At 38.1% G+C, this 18,577-nt stretch overlaps 1 protein-coding gene across 1 annotated transcript in view; it reads left to right on the top strand.

Annotated features, from left to right (window-relative positions):
* DNAH5 (dynein axonemal heavy chain 5) overlaps positions 1–18,577 on the top strand; it is a 137,452-nt gene that overhangs the window by 50,990 nt on the left and 67,885 nt on the right. Inside the window, exons 29-41 of the mRNA XM_087736864.1 lie at positions 438–637; positions 1,450–1,603; positions 2,294–2,457; positions 3,135–3,291; positions 4,241–4,453; positions 5,245–5,469; positions 6,782–6,954; positions 8,069–8,247; positions 9,873–10,060; positions 10,640–10,834; positions 11,503–11,637; positions 12,446–12,553; positions 16,935–17,088. Of these exons, the coding sequence (XP_087592990.1) occupies positions 438–637; positions 1,450–1,603; positions 2,294–2,457; positions 3,135–3,291; positions 4,241–4,453; positions 5,245–5,469; positions 6,782–6,954; positions 8,069–8,247; positions 9,873–10,060; positions 10,640–10,834; positions 11,503–11,637; positions 12,446–12,553; positions 16,935–17,088 (2,245 nt within the window). The remainder of the gene's footprint in view (positions 1–437; positions 638–1,449; positions 1,604–2,293; positions 2,458–3,134; positions 3,292–4,240; positions 4,454–5,244; positions 5,470–6,781; positions 6,955–8,068; positions 8,248–9,872; positions 10,061–10,639; positions 10,835–11,502; positions 11,638–12,445; positions 12,554–16,934; positions 17,089–18,577) is intronic.

Here is an 18,577-nt window from a genome sequence, read left to right as displayed (position 1 = left end):
ATGAAACAAAACAATCTGCTTGAATAGTATAGGAGTAACAGTAGTAAGAAGGAAAACAGACTATTTCTAAAGAAGGAACAGAGAAATGGACTATCACTTCAGCTTTCTGTATAAAATAATGACACAAATATATTGTGGTGTAAACTCCTCTTTTTAACTCCTCATGCAACTCGGTCCAGGAGTTAATTTGTGAGGGTGCCTTGCTTTGCAACATTAAAGATATGAAAAGTAATCACTGTAGTATTCTTTTATTCCCCCCAAAGCTGGCCATATTGTGATGTGGTATATAGATTATTAGCTATGGTGTTAGTAGATCTTTCCTCTTGATAAATAGTTGCTCATCAGCATTACTAGGATTAAAGGAAATATGAGTTAGATTTGTATACCAGAGACTTGAACCATTCATAGCTTGTTTTGACATCCTGTTTATTTAAAAGGATATCTGCATAAGTGCTGTGAAGGAGAGAGACATTGAGCAGAAGTTAAAACAAGTGATAGCTGAATGGGACAACAAAACATTTATCTTCGCAAACTTTAAAACCCGTGGGGAACTTCTTTTAAGAGGTGACAGCACATCAGAAACAATTGCTACCATGGAGGACAGCTTAATGATTCTTGGCTCTCTCATGAGTAACAGGTAACAGGAAAAGGCGGGGGTGGGGGGGGGAAGAGATAAAAATATCTGCAAGAGGCTTTGTTTTATTGAACAAATCTATCTTTCACAGAGAAGGAAAATAAACATCTAGATAAAAACTAAGAGCTTTCTTGTCCTTGAACTGTTCATGGGGTAGTTCTTATTGTCTGTACCCTCCAATAAGTTTTTTTTGAAAGCATGTGGATGAAGTTCAGATTTCCTGAATAATCAACTGGACAGTTTTCATCGATGCAAGAAAGTGGTGATGGACATGAAGGGGAACACTGCGTGATTGTGGCAGGCATGCTGCAGGCGTTACAGGCACTGCTACTCTGCTTCCTGTCATAGGTCACTGCCCTATGCCAAAGGTGCTGAAAACCCCAGTTAAAATGAGTTTCAGTTTGTCTGGTTTCACATGCCAAAGCCCACAGATAAAATAAAGAATACAGAACCTTATCATCAGGCAGATGTTCAAAAGCAAGTGAAGGACCTCTGGGGGTCCTGCAGCTTTCAAAATGTTGCATAGTCCCTTTTTGAAACCACTTTACCTTAGGGTGAAATTGAAATCTTGCTCCTATTCATTCAGCTTCTCTTGGATCAGAGCTGTGCTACGCACCATGTGTACAAAGCAGCAAGTTGGAACTGATTTGGTTTGTAGCTGCTAACTAGCTGAATTGGGTCAAGTATAGGTTTTTATACTTTCACTTGACAAAGATACAAGCAGCAAAATTATTCCTCATCCTGGAGTAATGTGCTGGCTTTCAAGAGACTTGTTTCCTTCTTGAAATAAAGCAAATGTCTTCTTTTTATTTTAGATACAACACACCATTCAAGACACAGATTCAGAAATGGGTGCACTATCTTTCCAACACAACAGATATCATTGAGAACTGGATGACTGTGCAGAACTTGTGGATTTATTTAGAAGCTGTTTTTGTTGGTGGTGACATAGCAAAGCAACTTCCAAAGGTTTTCAGACATGACTTTTTTCAGTTTGGTTTTCTACATTTTAATAATAAAACTTAACTGATGTTATAACTGATGCAGTAACATACACATTTTTTGGTACTTAACTAGTCGTTCTAAGAAATTAGGCAAACAGTGCCAACAGAAGTATTGTGTTAGAAAGAATAATAAAGTCATGTGAACTAGTTGATCTTTTTATTTCTAGATTGTAAAATTGTTAACCAATTAGTGTTTAAGTGTTGTGCCCAATAGTAGCCTAGCCTAGTTAGACTAGCTTAGTAGTACCTACCACTAGCCTAGTAGTACCTATGGTTTTGGTAGGAATCCTTATCTTAAACTTTCCTATGTAGCTTTTAAAATTAAAAATTAACTTTAGTTGTTAGAAAAAAAATCTTCAAATTTGAAACATGCAATTCAAGCATAATGAGTTTTCTGTCTTTTTCTCTAAGAATGATTGAAAGAGAAAGTAGAGAGAAGGCTTGACAGTCAAGTATAAAATAAGCTGTATTGTGTAAGCAGAAAGATTTGGTTTTTTCTAAGCTGAAAAATCTTTAAAAGTTGAACATGGGATTACTACTGAGAAGATTCCTGGTGAGATTACTGGATGCCAATTCTGCAAGCAAGTGCCTTTTCCCTCTTCTTTCTTTCTTCCTCCATCTCTTCCCTTCCACATTCATCATTGTGTTTCAACAGGAAGCAAAGCGTTTCTCTAACATTGATAAATCCTGGGTGAAGATCATGACCCGAGCTCATGAAACACCTAATGTTGTTCAGTGCTGCATTGGAGATGAAATCATGGGGCAGTTACTACCACATTTACTAGAACAGCTTGAAATCTGTCAGAAATCACTCACAGGGTAAGATTACTACAAGACCACCGTCTTGGGCAGACGGTTGTGAATTGTATAACTAGGGCAAGAGCAATTGCTTCAGTATTGTCCCACAGACTTTGCAAAGATCATGTTCTTATTCTACTATGAATTCAGTTGAACTGAGCAAACATGTGAGCAGGATGATACAATAACTCCAAAGAAATTGCTAGCAACTCACTGATAAATATTTGATTTCTGACTAAGCTGTCACTCACTGTCTATCTCTGTTGAAACCAAAGCTTGTTTCAGCCTAGTTTCAATCCAGAAGGCAGTCTAGATCTGTATTTCCTGTTCAGACCCTTCATGATTCTGGGAGAAATTCAGCATGAGAGACCTAAATAGCAAGTAACAGACTTAATGTAAAAAAATTTATTTTGGTTTAGTTTCTTTTCTTTTTACTGGTGCTTACATTATAGTAAATAATAAAATCTTTCCATGAAATGATTTCTGATGCTGAAAGAGTAGCCTTAAAGCAGGTGCTTAACATGAAGGTATGATGGGTAAGAATTGTTGTCACTGCCACTGCTGAAAATTGCAATGATACATTGTGAGAAATGACACCTTTAAAGAGGAAAGGATGTATAAATTCACCATAACTTACCATTATAAAACTTACTCTCTGCCCACCCCCCACCCCTGCCAATTTTTTTTTTTAAATGCAGGTACCTGGAGAAAAAGCGCCTCCTATTTCCACGGTTCTTTTTTGTATCAGATCCTGCTCTCTTAGAAATTCTTGGCCAGGCATCAGACTCTCACAATATCCAGGCACATCTGCTGAATGTCTTTGACAACATTAAAACTGTCAGGTTCCATGAAAGGGTATGTACTGCCCCCACCTGAATGTTACGTTCTTTCAAATTAACAATGCGCAATACTTGTTAAATAAGAAAGCTACCTGGGTGCATGGGGCATTCAGCTGTTTTACCAAGCTCATCAGTTATTTGATGCTGCATACGCTTTCTTCATTTAAGATTTAGTTTCATATCCTCATTTACTTAATAGGAGAACTCTATCTAGAATAGCAAAACAAACAAAAATTTGCGCCAGTGCTTAGGTTTCAGAAAAAAACACCCAGGTACTGAACTGTCTTCTGTGGCTTAATATAGGCTAGCATCCTCTCAGATAAGCTTCTGATTCTTTATGAACATATTTGTATCTTTAGATTACTTGTATTTGTACTTTTTCATTCTTTTTTGATTGTAAGAAAAAGTGTATCTAGTCTCTGAGTTATCCTTAATATCCCTTCAAACATACTGTTTGAAGAACAATTTTCTTATACCCTTTACAAGAACAGAGAGCAACAAAAAAATTTTTTTCCTGTGTATGTATATACTTTCTTAGAAGTTCACTACCTTCCCATGCATTTGAAACTCCTTTGATTGACTATGTTCCTTAACACTTCTATGTTTCCATTACTTTTAATTGTGAGACTGTAAATTTTGTTAGGGTATTAACCCACCAGTAATGGGGGAAGGTTTCATTTATTGTGACTGGAAAATGGATGCTGTCATTGAAACTTAAGTGAAATTCAGGAATTGTCAGTGTATTGGGGTTTGTCTCCTTGTTCAGATGACAGTGGGTTTTTTTAAGCCTTTCTGCACACCAAAAGTAATGATTTAATTGTTTTTACATTTCATTTAACAGATTGGTATGATTTATTAGTTACCTAAATAAGTTCAATGGAGTGATGGCAAGAAAATCGGACAGTTATGATAAAGATAACAATAAATCTATAAATCACAAAATGTTCTTGCTTTGCTTTTTTTAGATATATGATCGTATATTGTCAATTAGTTCACGAGAGGGTGAGACTGTAGAGCTAGCTAGACCTGTAATGGCTGAAGGTAATGTGGAAGTTTGGCTCAATTCCCTGTTGAAGGAATCCCAGTTGTCACTGCATCATGTTATTCGCCAGGCAGCTGCACACATCCAGGAAACCAGTTTCCAGCTGACTGAGTTTCTTTCTACTTACCCAGCCCAGGTAACGTCATTGTTAAATCAATGAAGAAATGTTCACAGATATGTAGCACATTGATGTTTTTCCCTTGTCTGCAATCAAAATTGCAGCCAGTGTTATGAATGCAAAACTGACATTTAAATTTATCTTAATCACCTCAGTTTTTAAGTTACACTTTACGTATCTGAAACCAAAAGAAGAAAACTTACCCTGAAGCTCGTGTTAAAAAATAATGCCTAATGCAATAAATTAATGCAAAGGAGTTAATACTATTTCTTTACAAGCTTAATACTTGACTACTGAAGGAAAAGTAGTAAAATTGTGCGTTTGTTTGTATATTCAGGAAAACATTATATATTGCTAAAGATTTGGAGCTGAGGGTAGTGCTGAGGGAAAATTATTTTCTTAGTAGAAGCTTCTTCACTTGTGATCAGGAATGTTGGAGAGGGGATAAAGAGTTCGTGAAGTATTAAAAAAAGATTTTAAATTGAAGCATTAATTATTTACTGATTAGTTATTAATTATATATATATATAGTATTTTATATATGCTGTAAATATATTGAACAGTTGTATCAACAGTGCACCGTGGGTAGTACCTACGAGATTGAAGTGTGGACTTAACTATGTGTTTATGAATGGAGTTGGGACACATAAAACAAATGCATGGGTTGAATAACCTCTGTATGAATGCATGAAAAAATAATTTTATACAAATAGTAGCAGAACCCTTTCTTTAGTTTATCTGTGTCTGGGAATGTACGTTTTAGGTGAAAGAGAAAAGATGATGAAGCATATACTTTTATGTTTCCTAAGGTTGGGTTGTTGGGGATCCAAATGATTTGGACAAGAGACTCGGAAGAAGCTTTGACTAATGCCAGGTATGATAAAAAAATTATGCGAAAGACGAACCAGTTTTTCCTGGATCTTCTAAACATGCTGATAGACATGACAACAAAAGACCTTAGCCCAGTCGAGCGAGTTAAATACGAGACATTAATCACTATTCACGTACATCAGAGGGACATTTTTGATGGTCTGGTAAGTATTGGAAAATTTACAATGAGTTGTGAGGTGGTTTTCACATAAAAAATGTGAAAGGACAAGAAGAAAATATTACTATACCTATGAACTCCTGCCTCTTAAGCTAAATGTTTAATTTTAGGACTGTAATGATTATGTGACCTGGAGTATTATAAAAATGCTGATGTTGCTTCAATCCATGTCTTGGTTTCCCTTTAAGTAATTCAGTGTTTTGTTCCCCCCCAAGCAATAGCAGAATTTTATAATGCTTTGTGTTGGCCCACTTAAGTTAGATGCCTCTGTTGCATGATCAGTTAAGGACTTCTTTTTCTCATATGTTGTGTTGCAAGTAATTGTCCTTTCTCTGGACTACATTGTGAGTCTTGAGGAGTAAGTAGAATGAATGTACAATTATAGTACAGGAAAAAGTTTGAAGTTGGTTGAAGTTGCTGTCCCCTCTGTTCTAGTTTCAACAGCATACCTAATTATTACTTAGGGATTTATTTATTCGCTTCACACATTCTCGTGCTGCCACAGGATACTAAAATCAGGAAAATGAAAGCATTTACTGCTTAAACAATCAAACTTAAAAGCTAGTATACCCTTTTGCCTACAGGAAGCTCTGGACCTGGCTCTGAAATTAAGCTGAGAAAAGAATTACTGAGTTTTAACCCATGGCTGATAGACAGGCACCTATCTTTTCATTGCAGAACCAGTTGTTTCTAGTTATAAACATCTTATGTAAAGTATAGTTTTTTTAGCTACAACCTGCAGGGCATCTTTTTTTAATCCTGTTTTAATATTCAATTGGTCAACTTTGAATTACTCCCAGCTCTGTTGAATTTCTTAACTAATATCTGCACCATAACACTGTCTTCAAATACCTTTTTTCCAATTTGCATGTGGTTTCATACAATTCTCATGACTTTTTTTTTTAAATAAAGTATCACATTACATGTTTCCTACTCATATGTAAAAATAAAATGGTAGAGATGAGTAAAAGAAATAGCAGTTTTAATGTTAACTGAACTTAATGACTTTGTTTGAGGGTGGTGGACTGCTGATTTTTATTTAAAGTTTTGGCACACTCATCTAAAGCCTGAAGTTCCTTTGCCTTACTGTGGGTTTCAGGGACAGTAATAACACATAAGCAATTTTTGTGGTAAAAGTCAAGATAGGGTCTCCACTATTCTTGTGATACTAGCTGTTCTTTATGCCTTTCATTGTGACTTCAGCGCTGCCTTTCCATTACTACTTAGATGAGATAATATAAATGCAAAAATAAATGTTAACCATGAATACCACAGCCTTTTTTTCCCTCTTTTCTTAGTGTTGCATGCATGTCAAGAGCCCTACAGACTTCGAGTGGTTGAAACAGTGTAGATTTTATTTTAATGAAGACTCTGATAAAATGATGATTAAGATCACTGATGTGGGTTTCACATACCAGAACGAATTTTTGGGCTGTACTGACAGGCTTGTCATAACGCCTCTTACAGACAGGTGAAAAAGACTGTTTTTTTCCCCTCTATTCTTTGATACCAAACATAGGCTTTTACAAGAGCAATTTAGTCATTTGCACTGGATGCAAAATAGATCTCTGCAGAGTTTATCCTTCACGGTCTTATCAAAGTCAATAATTTTACATGGAATATGTGAGTATTTTTGTTCCTGTGCCTTACAATATGAATAAGTTCCAGCTTATTTTCTGCCACATACTTGTGTGATCCCCACGTATGGGACTCTGATTCCCATGTATGTGAGGTTAGCATACCTGAGGATTGGGTGCACCCAACAGACACAATATGCAGTGAGAGATACGGGACAAAAATAAGTGTTTACAGGCAAGCTAATGAAAACAGCTAAGGAAGAATAGACAGGAAAAACAATTTTATTCAGCTACAATAGATTGGAGATCTTTGATCTAGAAGCATGTTGAAACAATTGCAGTCCTATTAACAGAGAAGCCTACCTACCTAACTGGAATAATACAAGGAATGTTTTATAAGCTATCATTGGCAAAATAAGGACATTGGGTGGGCTTGTTTGGGTTTTTTTGTTTTGTTTGTTGTTTTTTTTTAACTATTCCATACAGCAAATCCTAAAGCTTCTCTTTAGATATAACTGTTAGCTGGTTTTTTTACTGCATTACGCATAGAAGTTTCATTTATGAAAATGGGATGCACTGTGTGATCAAATTTTAAGGGTGGATGAGAAAGGGAAGTTTAGCTGTCTTTCATTATTGTACTCCACAGTATAATGTAGTTCAGAACTACTTCAGTTAAAGTAATTCAGGAACTAAGCTAACCAAACTAGATTGGGCAGCATCTCTGTTATCTGCTTTCTTCCCTTCTCATAATCTTTCAGGTTATTGATTATTGAGGATTATCTGTTCTTCCACTTTGTGTATGAGGAGACGAACCTTAATATTACCTGCATCAGAGGCTGAGTGAAGGGTTTTCCTTCTTACTGATTTAAATTGTAATTAGGGGCATGTAATTTCAGTGGTTTCCTTGTCTCTTTAAATCATGTAACACACTTGAGTAAGTTCCTCTGGCACTATACAGAAAACTGTGTGCTGCAGCCCATTAATTGATGATAGCCTGTTGCCTTTTAGATGTTACATCACTTTGGCTCAAGCTTTAGGCATGAACATGGGTGGAGCACCTGTGGGACCTGCAGGAACTGGAAAAACTGAAACCATCAAAGACATGGGACGGTGCCTTGGAAAATACGTAGTGGTCTTCAACTGTTCAGACCAGATGGATTTCCGAGGACTTGGGAGGATCTTCAAAGGTGAGATGTGGACCAAAGGTAAGATGTTGGCCAAAAGGGTCAACTGTATCCTGGGGTGCATTAGGTGCAGTATAACTAACCAGTCAAAACAAGTGATTGTCCCACTATACTCAGCACTGGAGTGGCCTCACCTCAAGTACTGTGTGCAGTTTTGGGGTCAGCAATGTAAGAACCATATAAAAATATTAGAATGTGTCCAAAGGAGAGCAGCAAAGATGGTGAAAGAACTAGAGAGCATGACTTAATGAGGAACGGCTGAGTGTACTAGGTTGTTCAGCTTAGAAAAAAGGGACTGAGTGGTGCCCTCATTGCTGTCTACAACTTTCTCATGAGGGGGAGTGGAGAGGGAGGTGCTGATCTCTTCTCTCTGGTGTCTGGTGACAGGATATGAGGGAATGGCTTAGAGCTGCATCGGGTGAAGTTCAGATTCGATATTAGGAAAATGTTCTTCACTGAGAGCACGTTCAAGCACTGGAACAAGCTCCCCAAGGAAGTAGTCAGGGCCCCAAGCCTGTCAGCGTTCAACTAGTGTTTGGACAACAATCTTAGATATATGGTTTAACTTTTAGGTGGCCCTGTGTGGAGTCAGGAGTTGGACTTTTGATGATCTTCATGAGTCCTTTACAACTCAGGATATTCTGTGATTATACGGTTCTATGGACTATGTGGAAGTTACAAATGCTAAGAGAACATCATTATAAAACAAGGTCAACACATAATCAGCAGGTGGTTTTCAGCCTTTTAATAAATGCAAGTAATTAATATCATTATGAATGTCAAATACACTTGCAACACTGTCTCCAAGAAATAGAAATGTCTAAAAACATAAGACAGTTTATGAAAGGATACATAAAGACACTTAAAATAATGAAGGAGGACTACCAGTACAAAAAGGCAAAGCTGTGAAATTTATTGCTGAACTAGTGCAATGTGTTGGATTCTGATTTCAGTATTTTGTCTCCTTCAAATGTCAAAGTTCTTGTCAGTTGAAGGAAGTGCATGAATAGCGCATGTTAAAAACAATTGGCACAGCTCACTGAAGTTAGATGCAGATGACTTTTTTTTTGGGGGGGGGCACCTTAAAATTGATACCTGTCACTCATGGCAGACGTCGAATTAGAGATCAAGTGGAGGTTCTTGACTATTGTATTGTTGCAAGTGACTGTGTTGATGATGTTTTGTTTTGTTTTCCGCAAAATATCCAAGGAAGAATGCAGTTCTGGCACAGACTAGCCCCTAACTTCTTTCCAGGTGGAAGCAACTTTATTGTTCCTTTTAATCTGTGCAATAAGCTATTGACAACCCATCATATTTTCATAGACTTATTGCAGGGATTTTTTTTTTTTTTGGGGGGGGTAGGGAGGAACAGGAAAACATTCAAGATACTGAGAGAAGGAGCAGAAATCAAAGGATGTAGTATCCTAGACAAGCTTGAGGACTTCTGGAACTTTGTGCATTCTTGCTTAAAAAAGAATTAAACTCTCCTCCTTGTCCCTTTCTCAGCTCTCCAAAATAAACATTTTTTTTTTTCCTGAGGTAGATTAATCTGATCTTTGGCTTATGAATTGCACCAAAAAGGGTTAACAACATAATGGTCAGATGCTTAGTTGCTTTTCTCTTTGAAGGTCTTGCTCAGTCTGGTTCCTGGGGTTGCTTTGATGAGTTCAATCGTATCGATTTACCAGTACTATCAGTAGCTGCACAGCAAATTGCAATCGTGTTGACATGTAAGAAGGAACGTAAAAAAAGCTTTATTTTTACTGATGGAGATAATGTGGAAATGAACCCAGAATTTGGCATCTTTCTTACTATGGTAGGTATTCAGTAGGTTTCTACTATGCCAGTGATGATTGTACGATAATCGCTTCTAACCTGGTATGTTAAATGTATTTGCTGACTCTTATGTCGCTCAGGTCTTACAACTCACTGACAGTTTGAGAACATTGAGCATTACTACAAAGACAGTTTATAGGGTCTTGTTTCAATGACATCCAGCACGTGCAATTAACAAATGCAGCCAGCATTGTAAATACAAGTTATTATCTCAACGTCAGATTACTTCTGCATGCTACATTCTGGTTCCCAAAGTATGCTTTTTGCTACAAGTACAGAAAAGTGGCCATGAGCATATAGGTAGAAGTAGCCAGTAAAAGCAGGACCTATAAGACAAATACAGATTTGAAGTGTGTAGGTGGAACATTTTTCATACCTCATGAATGTAAGAGAGGCTAAAATGCTGTAGAGATATGGTGGTAAATCTGCATGGCAGTTCATTTTTACATGTGATTTAAAGCCAAAAAGCTATTTTTGTCTAACCAGATTACATGTTTCTTTGCTGATTCTTCTGTTTGTGCAAGGTGCAGTCAACTCCAAAACCTGTTCTTCTCTCCAGAATCCAGGATATGCTGGACGGCAAGAACTTCCTGAAAACTTGAAGATCAACTTCCGTTCGGTGGCTATGATGGTTCCTGATCGTCAAATCATAATTCGTGTCAAATTGGCTAGTTGTGGTTTCATTGCTAATGTTTTATTGGCAAGGAAATTCTTTACACTGTACAAGCTATGTGAAGAACAACTATCAAAGCAGGTGATTATTTTTATGTGAGGAAAAGTTATCTTAGGGAAAAACTATATATGATGTCACAAATTATTAGTATCTATGTGAAGAAAATAGAAAAGTTCATGTTCAGTAAAAGCTAAATGACACTTGCAGTTTAGTAGTGCAACCCTCTGCTGTCCTGGAGGATTAACTCCTGCTACAGGTTATCTGTACAAGAATGGGGCTGTCATTCAGAACACTGCTTAAGATCTAACTTCAATGAATGGTGATGATTAAGGCAAATAAAGGGCTTATATATTAGTTGGTCTTATAGAGTGGATTGAGACGCAGTTGGTTTGTGCTGCCTGTGCTTGTTTACACATTTCTCAAATAAAGTCAGTTTCCAAGGTCCACAGAGAATTCAAAATAACACTGCTGGTTTATTTCTTAGTAGTCCTTGGGAACCTTATTTTGGTTCAAAGACTTGTGATTACATGTGTTTTTTCTGTCACTCCTCACAGTTTAGTAAATGATAGCAGAGGTGGGGAATGAAGTTGCCCATAGTCATACAGGCAAAGGCTAGTTGTTGGATGTTAGGAGGCATTTGTGCCACATGTACCACTTCTCATACATTTCCGTATCTTAAATGATAAATAAGAATTGTTTCATCCCCAATAACTTGTGGAAAACTTTCCCAAACTTTGCATATCTTCTAGGTGCATTATGATTTTGGCTTGCGGAATATATTATCAGTGCTACGTACATTAGGAGCAGCAAAAAGAGCAAATCCCACAGATACCGAATCTACTATTGTCATGCGTGTGCTGAGAGACATGAACCTGTCTAAACTGGTAAGTTCTGAGGGCCTGGTAAATTAATTAAGCTGCACTTTGGAGCTACGTGGGTCTTTTTGAAGTACGGTTTAAATCTGTTAAGGTGATCACTAGAAGATTGGATGTGGCCTTTACACTGAAGCTAGCTTGGAAATGTTCCATTCTCTGGATGGTCTTGGGTACTGGTATTGGCTGGGATAGAGTTAATTTTCTTCGTAGTACCTTGTATGGGGCAGGGAAGGGAGTGAGCAAGGGGCTGTGTGGTGCTTGGCTGCCTACCTGGGTTAAACCACACCACCTTGAATTGTTCAGAATTTTTTTACATATTTCCCCTGCTACCTGTAGAAATAAGTGGCCAAATAGAAGTCTATGTAGTAACCTCTTTAGGACCTTTCATGTAAAGTATTTAGTCACTCTTTTGAAATAATCTGTTATTCGTAGTAATGAGTACCATCTCATCCGTCTTAAATAGCTAACGAAACCTCTTCTGTTGCCGTGATACTTCTCCTTTATTAGCTTTTTTTACACCTTAGACAAATAATTTACTATTTGTATAAATGTTATTTCTTAAAATCTACTTTAATAAGTTCAGTCTGTATGTTAGTGCTTTATTTTCAATAACTTTTGATTATGGAAGCATCACATGATCTCCTTCTGCTGTGTCCTGCTAGAGTGTTGAGCACCTGGAGGGTTGCCATAGATGGTTCCTTATGTTTTCAAATATTTCTTTAGCTCTACAAGAGTTAGGGATTGTTTTTTTAAGATGCTAGAGTACATAAAAGAGGTTTTAATCTGTGATTTCCTCCTCCCCCCCAATTTTCACTAGATTGATGAAGATGAACCCTTATTCCTTAGCCTAATTGAAGATCTGTTTCCAGATATCCAGCTTGATAAAGTAGGCTATCCTGAACTGGAAGCGGCCATTGACAAACGGGTAATGTTTCTCTTGATCTGTGCTGCTGTGGCATAACTATCATGATGTGACATCTAAGAAAATTATTGGTGTTGAATCTACCCAGCTGGTAATAATATGTTTTACCATTTAGACGAAGAGTAAGCTTTTCCATAAATCTTTACCATTGGCATATTATTATTAACTTTATTCTTAAGGATGTCACTGAATTCTGATTCTGGCGTCCTGTGGTTTGCTTGTGAGTCGTTTGTGGTGACCAGTTTGAAAAATGCATGTGTATTGGCTTGCCTTACGTGACCCAGGATTTAATATTTATGTAAAGTGTAACAATTGGAACATGAGCTTGAGAAAAGATTTACCTAAAATGACATTTCCTCTATTTCATCTCCCAGTAGATCTTTTGGAACATTTCAATAGGGCCAACTTAAGAACATCAGTGGGATATGGAAGGTTAATGGAGTATGTGCACTTAAATGATCACCTCTATTAAATTTTCCTCCAGAATTTCAATAATTCCTCAGATAATTATCTAGTAGTTAAACAGAGAAATAAAAAACTCAAAAAACACATTAAAAAACCCTAACATGAAAAAATTGAAAATCAGAAGTGCGTTCCTGAAGAATTTGAGTATATGACTTTTCATTTACTTGTATTTAATATGTTTAGATACAAGTAAAGAGGTCTGCTTCTGGCTTTCCTAACAAGGAAGAGTTGAATCATCAGCTAATGTTTATAAAACTGTTTTGCTTTCTGTACCTTATACAACTGGCTTTAAAAAAGGACTCACAAATTAAGCTTTTATTAGGAGAAACTATAAAGAACTTGAATCTTATGCTTTAAATTGTCATTGGCTAATAAATTAAAGAGAGGTCTTAATGACGTGGTCCTCATCCATCCTCTCCATCGTCTCATCCATCCCCTCTGCTGGGGATCTCATGGTACCTTTTTAGTGCTATGACAGTGTTCAGAAATTTTGTTAGCTTATTTTGCCATATTTTTCTCATATTGCTAAAACTTAAAATCTGGATAAACCAGAAATGGTAGGCCGTCTTGTTTGTCTTGAAAGTGACCTCCCTCGTGACAGAGGATACAGAAAAGGTGGAGTTGCTGAATGCCTTCTTTGCTTCAGTCTTCACTACTAAGGCTGGCCCTCAGGAATCCTATACCCTGGAGGTAGGAGAGAAAGTCTGGAGAAAGGAAGACTTTTCCCTTGGTTGAGGAGGGTTGGGTTAGAGATCATTTAGGCAAACTGGACACCTACAAATCCATGGGCCCTGATGGGATGCACCCACGAGTGCTGAGGGAGCTGGCAGATGTTATTGCTAAGCCACTGTCCATCATCTTTGAAAGGTCATGGAGAACAGGAGAGGTGCCTGAGGACTGGAGGAAAGCCAATGTCACTCCAATCTTTGAAAAGGGCAAGAAGGAGGACCCAGGAGACTACAGGCCAGTCAACCTCACCTCTATCCCTGGAAAGGTGATGGAACAGCTCATTCTGGATGTTATCTCTAAGCATGTGGCAGAAAAGAAGATTATGAGGAGTAGTCAACGTGGATTCACCAAGGGGAAATCATGCTTGACCAGTCTGATAGCCTTCTATGATGGCATGATTAGCTGGGTAGATGAGGGGAGAGCAGTGGATGTTGTCTGCCTTGACTTCAGCAAGGCTTTTGACACAGTCTGTCATAACATCCTCATAGGTAAGCTCAGGAAATGTGGGTTAGATGAGTGGACAGTGAGATGGATTGAGAACTGGCTGAATGGCAGAGCTCAGTGTTGTGGTGAGGGGCGCAGAGTCTAGTTGGAGGCCTGTAGCTAGCAGTGTTCCCCAGGGGTCAGTACCGGGCCCAGTCTTGTTCAACTTATTCATCGATGACCTGGATGAAGACACAGAGTGTACCCTCAGCAAGTTTGCTATGATACAAAACTGGAAGGAGTGGCTGATACACCAGAAGGCTGTGCTGCCATTCATTGAGACCTGGACAGGCTAGAGAGTTGGGCAGAGAGGAACCTAATGAAGTTCACCAGTGTCAAGTGTAGGGTCCTGCAGATAGGGAGGAATAACTTCATGCACCAGTACAGGTTAGGCGTTGACCTGCTGGAAAGCAGCTCTGCAGAGAAGGACCTGAGAGTACTGGTGGACAACAAGTAAACTGTGAGCCAGCAATGTGCCCTTGCGGCCAAGAAGGCCAATGGTATCCCGGGGTGCATTAGGAAGAGTGTGGCCAGCAGGTCGAGGGAGGTTATCCTCCCCCTCTATTCTGCCCTGGTGAGGTCACATCTGGAGTGATGTGTCCAGTTCTGGTCTCCCCAGTTCAAGAAAGACAAGGAGCTACTGGAGAGAGTCCAGCGGAGGGCTACAAAGATGATTAGGGGACTGGAGCATCATGAGGAAAGGCTGAGAGAGCTGGGTCTTTTTAGCCTGAAGAAGAGGAGACTGAGAGGGGGTCTTGTCAACGCTTACAAATATCTTAAGGGTGGGTGTCAGGATGATGGGGCCAGACTCTTTTCAGTGGTGCCCAGCGACAGGATAAGGGGCAATGGACACAAACTGAAACAGGAAGTTGCATCTGAATATAAGGAAAAACTTCTTTACTTTGAGGGTGATACTGGAACAGGCTGCCCAGGGAGGTTGTAGAGTTGTCTTCTCTGGAGATATTCAGAACCCACCTGGACGTGATCCTGTGCAACCTGCTCTAGGTGAACCTGCTTTAGCAGGGGAGTTGAACTAGATGATCTCCAGAGCTCCCTTCCAGCCCCAACCATTCTGTGATTCTGTGAATCAAGGTTTTATTGAATGGAGCTCTAATAATTCAGTACAATGAAAACAGCTAGGTTAGGACAGAATCAAGTTCAAAAGGACTATTTTTATTAGGGAAGGGAGGCAGGAATTGTTGGGAAAATGTCATAAGGAAAAAATAGTCGTTACTTGTAATAAAGTGTTTTTCTATGTTTATATGTTGTGGTGGGTTGACCCCAGCTGGTAGCTAAGCCAACAACCAGTCACTTGCTCACTTTCCCCCAGTGGGCTGGGGGAGAGATTCAGAAGGGGAAAAGAGAGGAAAAAAAGCTCATGGGTCTAGATCGAGACAGTTCAATAAATGAAGAAGAAAAAGAAACAAGTGATGCAAAAGCAATTGCTCACCACCAGCAGACTGATGCCCAGCCAATCTCTGACCAATGGCTACTTTGGAGAAACTTTCCCCTGGTTTTATTGCTGAGTGTGTCATTATATGGTATGGAATATCCTTTTGGTCAGTCAGTCAGCTGTCCCAGCTCTGTTCCCTCTCAACCTCTTGCCCACCCCCAGCCTACTCACTGATGGGGCAGTATGAGAAACAGTTCAGCAATAGTCAAAACACTAGTGTGTTATCAAACGCTGTTTGATCACAAATTTAAAACACGGCACCATATGGGCTACTATGAAGAAAATTGACTCCATCCCACCAGACCCAATACATATGTACAACTGTTAACAGAGGATCTTTTGAGAACATGTCACGTCTGCTTGTGAACTTCTTTTTCGATAAGGGAAATATCTAGTCTGCAAGATTATTGCAGAATCTATGAATGTTAGAAATTCTTAGGAAAAGATAAGTCTCCACTGATGGCATTGGATTAGGGGGAAGGAGCAGCTAACGTGACCATCTTGTTTTATGTGAAGAAATCAGTTCAGATATGTTCTGTTGGTGCATCATTAGATTTTGGATATATTACTGTATGTATGTGGACTCTGGAAACAAGTCAGAAGGCTATATTCTATGCTGGAAAGAAAGGCACCTTGACTGGTTTGGTGTGAACCGCAAGAGCTGTTAAGATGTGAACGATAACAGAATTTTATTGTGTGTCCATGAAAATGGTCTTTGTTGTGCTTTGCAAACTCCGTTGCTCTAACAGTGGTGTTCTTCATGGTGATGCGGAGTTGGTGGCGGCATGTACTTCATGGTTGCTGTTGATGAATTCATCTTGTGTTGCCTTCCTTGCAGAGCGAGACAAATAAATGGAACTGACATGACCTTTGATATGCGAGTAATATAGCAAGTGGTAGTGCCAGTTGCATGGTTCTGACTACGTGACAGTAATTGTAAAAGCTGAGTTCTATCTATCAATAAAAAGTTAGTCCTCTTCCACTGATAATATTTTCTGAGATTTTTTGTGGAACATAATTTAAAAACAGAAATTATACTTGAATTAAAATGTAATTGTTATTTTGAGAGCTTCACTTTTTATAACATGATCTTCTTTTTCAAAACAGTTTTTTATGTACAAAAAACCTTTACAAAGAGTGTAGTCTTCTGCTGAAGATATATTTTTGTTTGTTTGTTTGTTTTGTTTTTTAAAAGCATCAAAATATCTTGTGCACTAAAATAGTAGTAATTTGATTTTCTGTCACTGTCTATAGGTGGAGGAAGCTGGACTTGTTTGTCATCCTCCTTGGAAACTGAAAGTTATCCAACTTTTTGAGACCCAGAAAGTAAGGCATGGATTGATGACACTAGGACCTAGTGGTGCAGGAAAAACTGTTTGCATCCACACTTTGATGAAAGCCATGACAGGTATGTGAGTATTTATATTGTAAATTGTTATTAAACTGTTATATTGTAAACTTGAAACCACATTGTTGCTTCATAGAAAGCCTCAATTACTTCACTGTGAGAATAAATGGCTGGAAGAATCAGTTTGTGTGTTGTGATACTAATTATTGTGGCAGTATCTTTTAAAAGCTTAAAAAATGTCTGACATTTAAAGTCATATAATATAATACATATTCTATTTTCCATATTATGATACTTAGAAGTTCTTATTCTAGAAACATTGAGAAAGAGGAGTACTGTCTGGATAGACAGCTTGGACAAGTGATTAAAGCATCTCCTAGGCTTGGCTGAAGTAATGCTGAAACTTTCATAAGTATTTAGTCCTTTTTGAACAGAATTCACAAGACAGGGCCTTTATCTGCAATATAAAATAACTACTTCTATCATTTGTTGCTGCTAGGAGATAGTTCCTGGTTTAGGTAGTGAGAAAGTCTTCAAGGATATTCATTTTGTGCCCTGGTTGGACGCTTAAGGAGTGTGCTGGTTTTGTCCTCTGTATTTCTAAACAAAAATATTAGTGGAAGAACTTCTGTTTGATCTTATTAAACTAAAAGCTCATCGCTGGGGGATAAAAAACCATCTCTTTTGAGGTAAACTTGTGTTACCCCATTTCACAGGCTTCAGGAGGCTGCTTATAGAATTTTCCAGAAATGGATAGTTTCTGTAAAAAATGGCTCGGCCAGTCTCTCATCCATGCAGTTACCTTAGTGTGCTTAAGAAACACCGTAAGCTCTACATTGCAGCATAAATGACTGTTCCATTTAGGAAACACAGCAGAAAAAACAGATGGTTGCATTATACTATTTTCCTATATTTCTGTAGCCCTGAAATGTGAACTACTACCAAGATAAAGCTGCTGCAATACTTTTTTTCAAGCTGATCTTCTGGCAAAACCTCTTGAAATGTAAAACTACATGATTTGCCAGGCTTCTATCTTACATGTTAGTGAACTCTGATTATAGTTAAGATTTTTAGATAAGCCATTTTTTTAGCTCTTTCTTTCAACATCTCATTACTGGCTCCTGATTAAGTTTTAATATTGGCTTTTCTAAAGATGTCTGGCATAGGAGTTCTTGAGCTGTTGTTAATGAGGAAAATATAAGGGTTATATGATCATGGTATGGCTAGATAGAATTTAGCTGCCTAAGAGACTTCACAGGGATATGCCAGTATCATATACTTTGCCTGTTCCAAAGTGTGTGCAAGTGCACAACAGGTAAAAACAAAAAACAATCAATCAAGTGCAGCATCTGTCTGGTATTTAGTCATTGGGTTTTAAAAAAGTGCATCCAAACCAAAGGCTTTAAAGCTCTATTGTTTGATAAGCCTTCAAAATATTAAACTAAAACTTGAATAAATTTAATCTTGCTGCTCTTCTGTTGCCAATGAATCTATGAAATGTGCATTATACTTTCAAAAGTTTCAGAACCTTGTTCTACCTCAAATTTTG

The sequence above is a fragment of the Nipponia nippon genome, unplaced genomic scaffold (assembly GCF_047370975.1).
Source record: "Nipponia nippon isolate SJK-2023a ecotype South Korea unplaced genomic scaffold, ASM4737097v1 scaffold_1, whole genome shotgun sequence".
Classification (NCBI taxonomy): Eukaryota; Metazoa; Chordata; class Aves; order Pelecaniformes; family Threskiornithidae; genus Nipponia; species Nipponia nippon.
The sequence above is the reverse complement of the archived record's forward strand: the minus strand, read 5'-3'. Positions and strand labels throughout refer to the sequence as shown.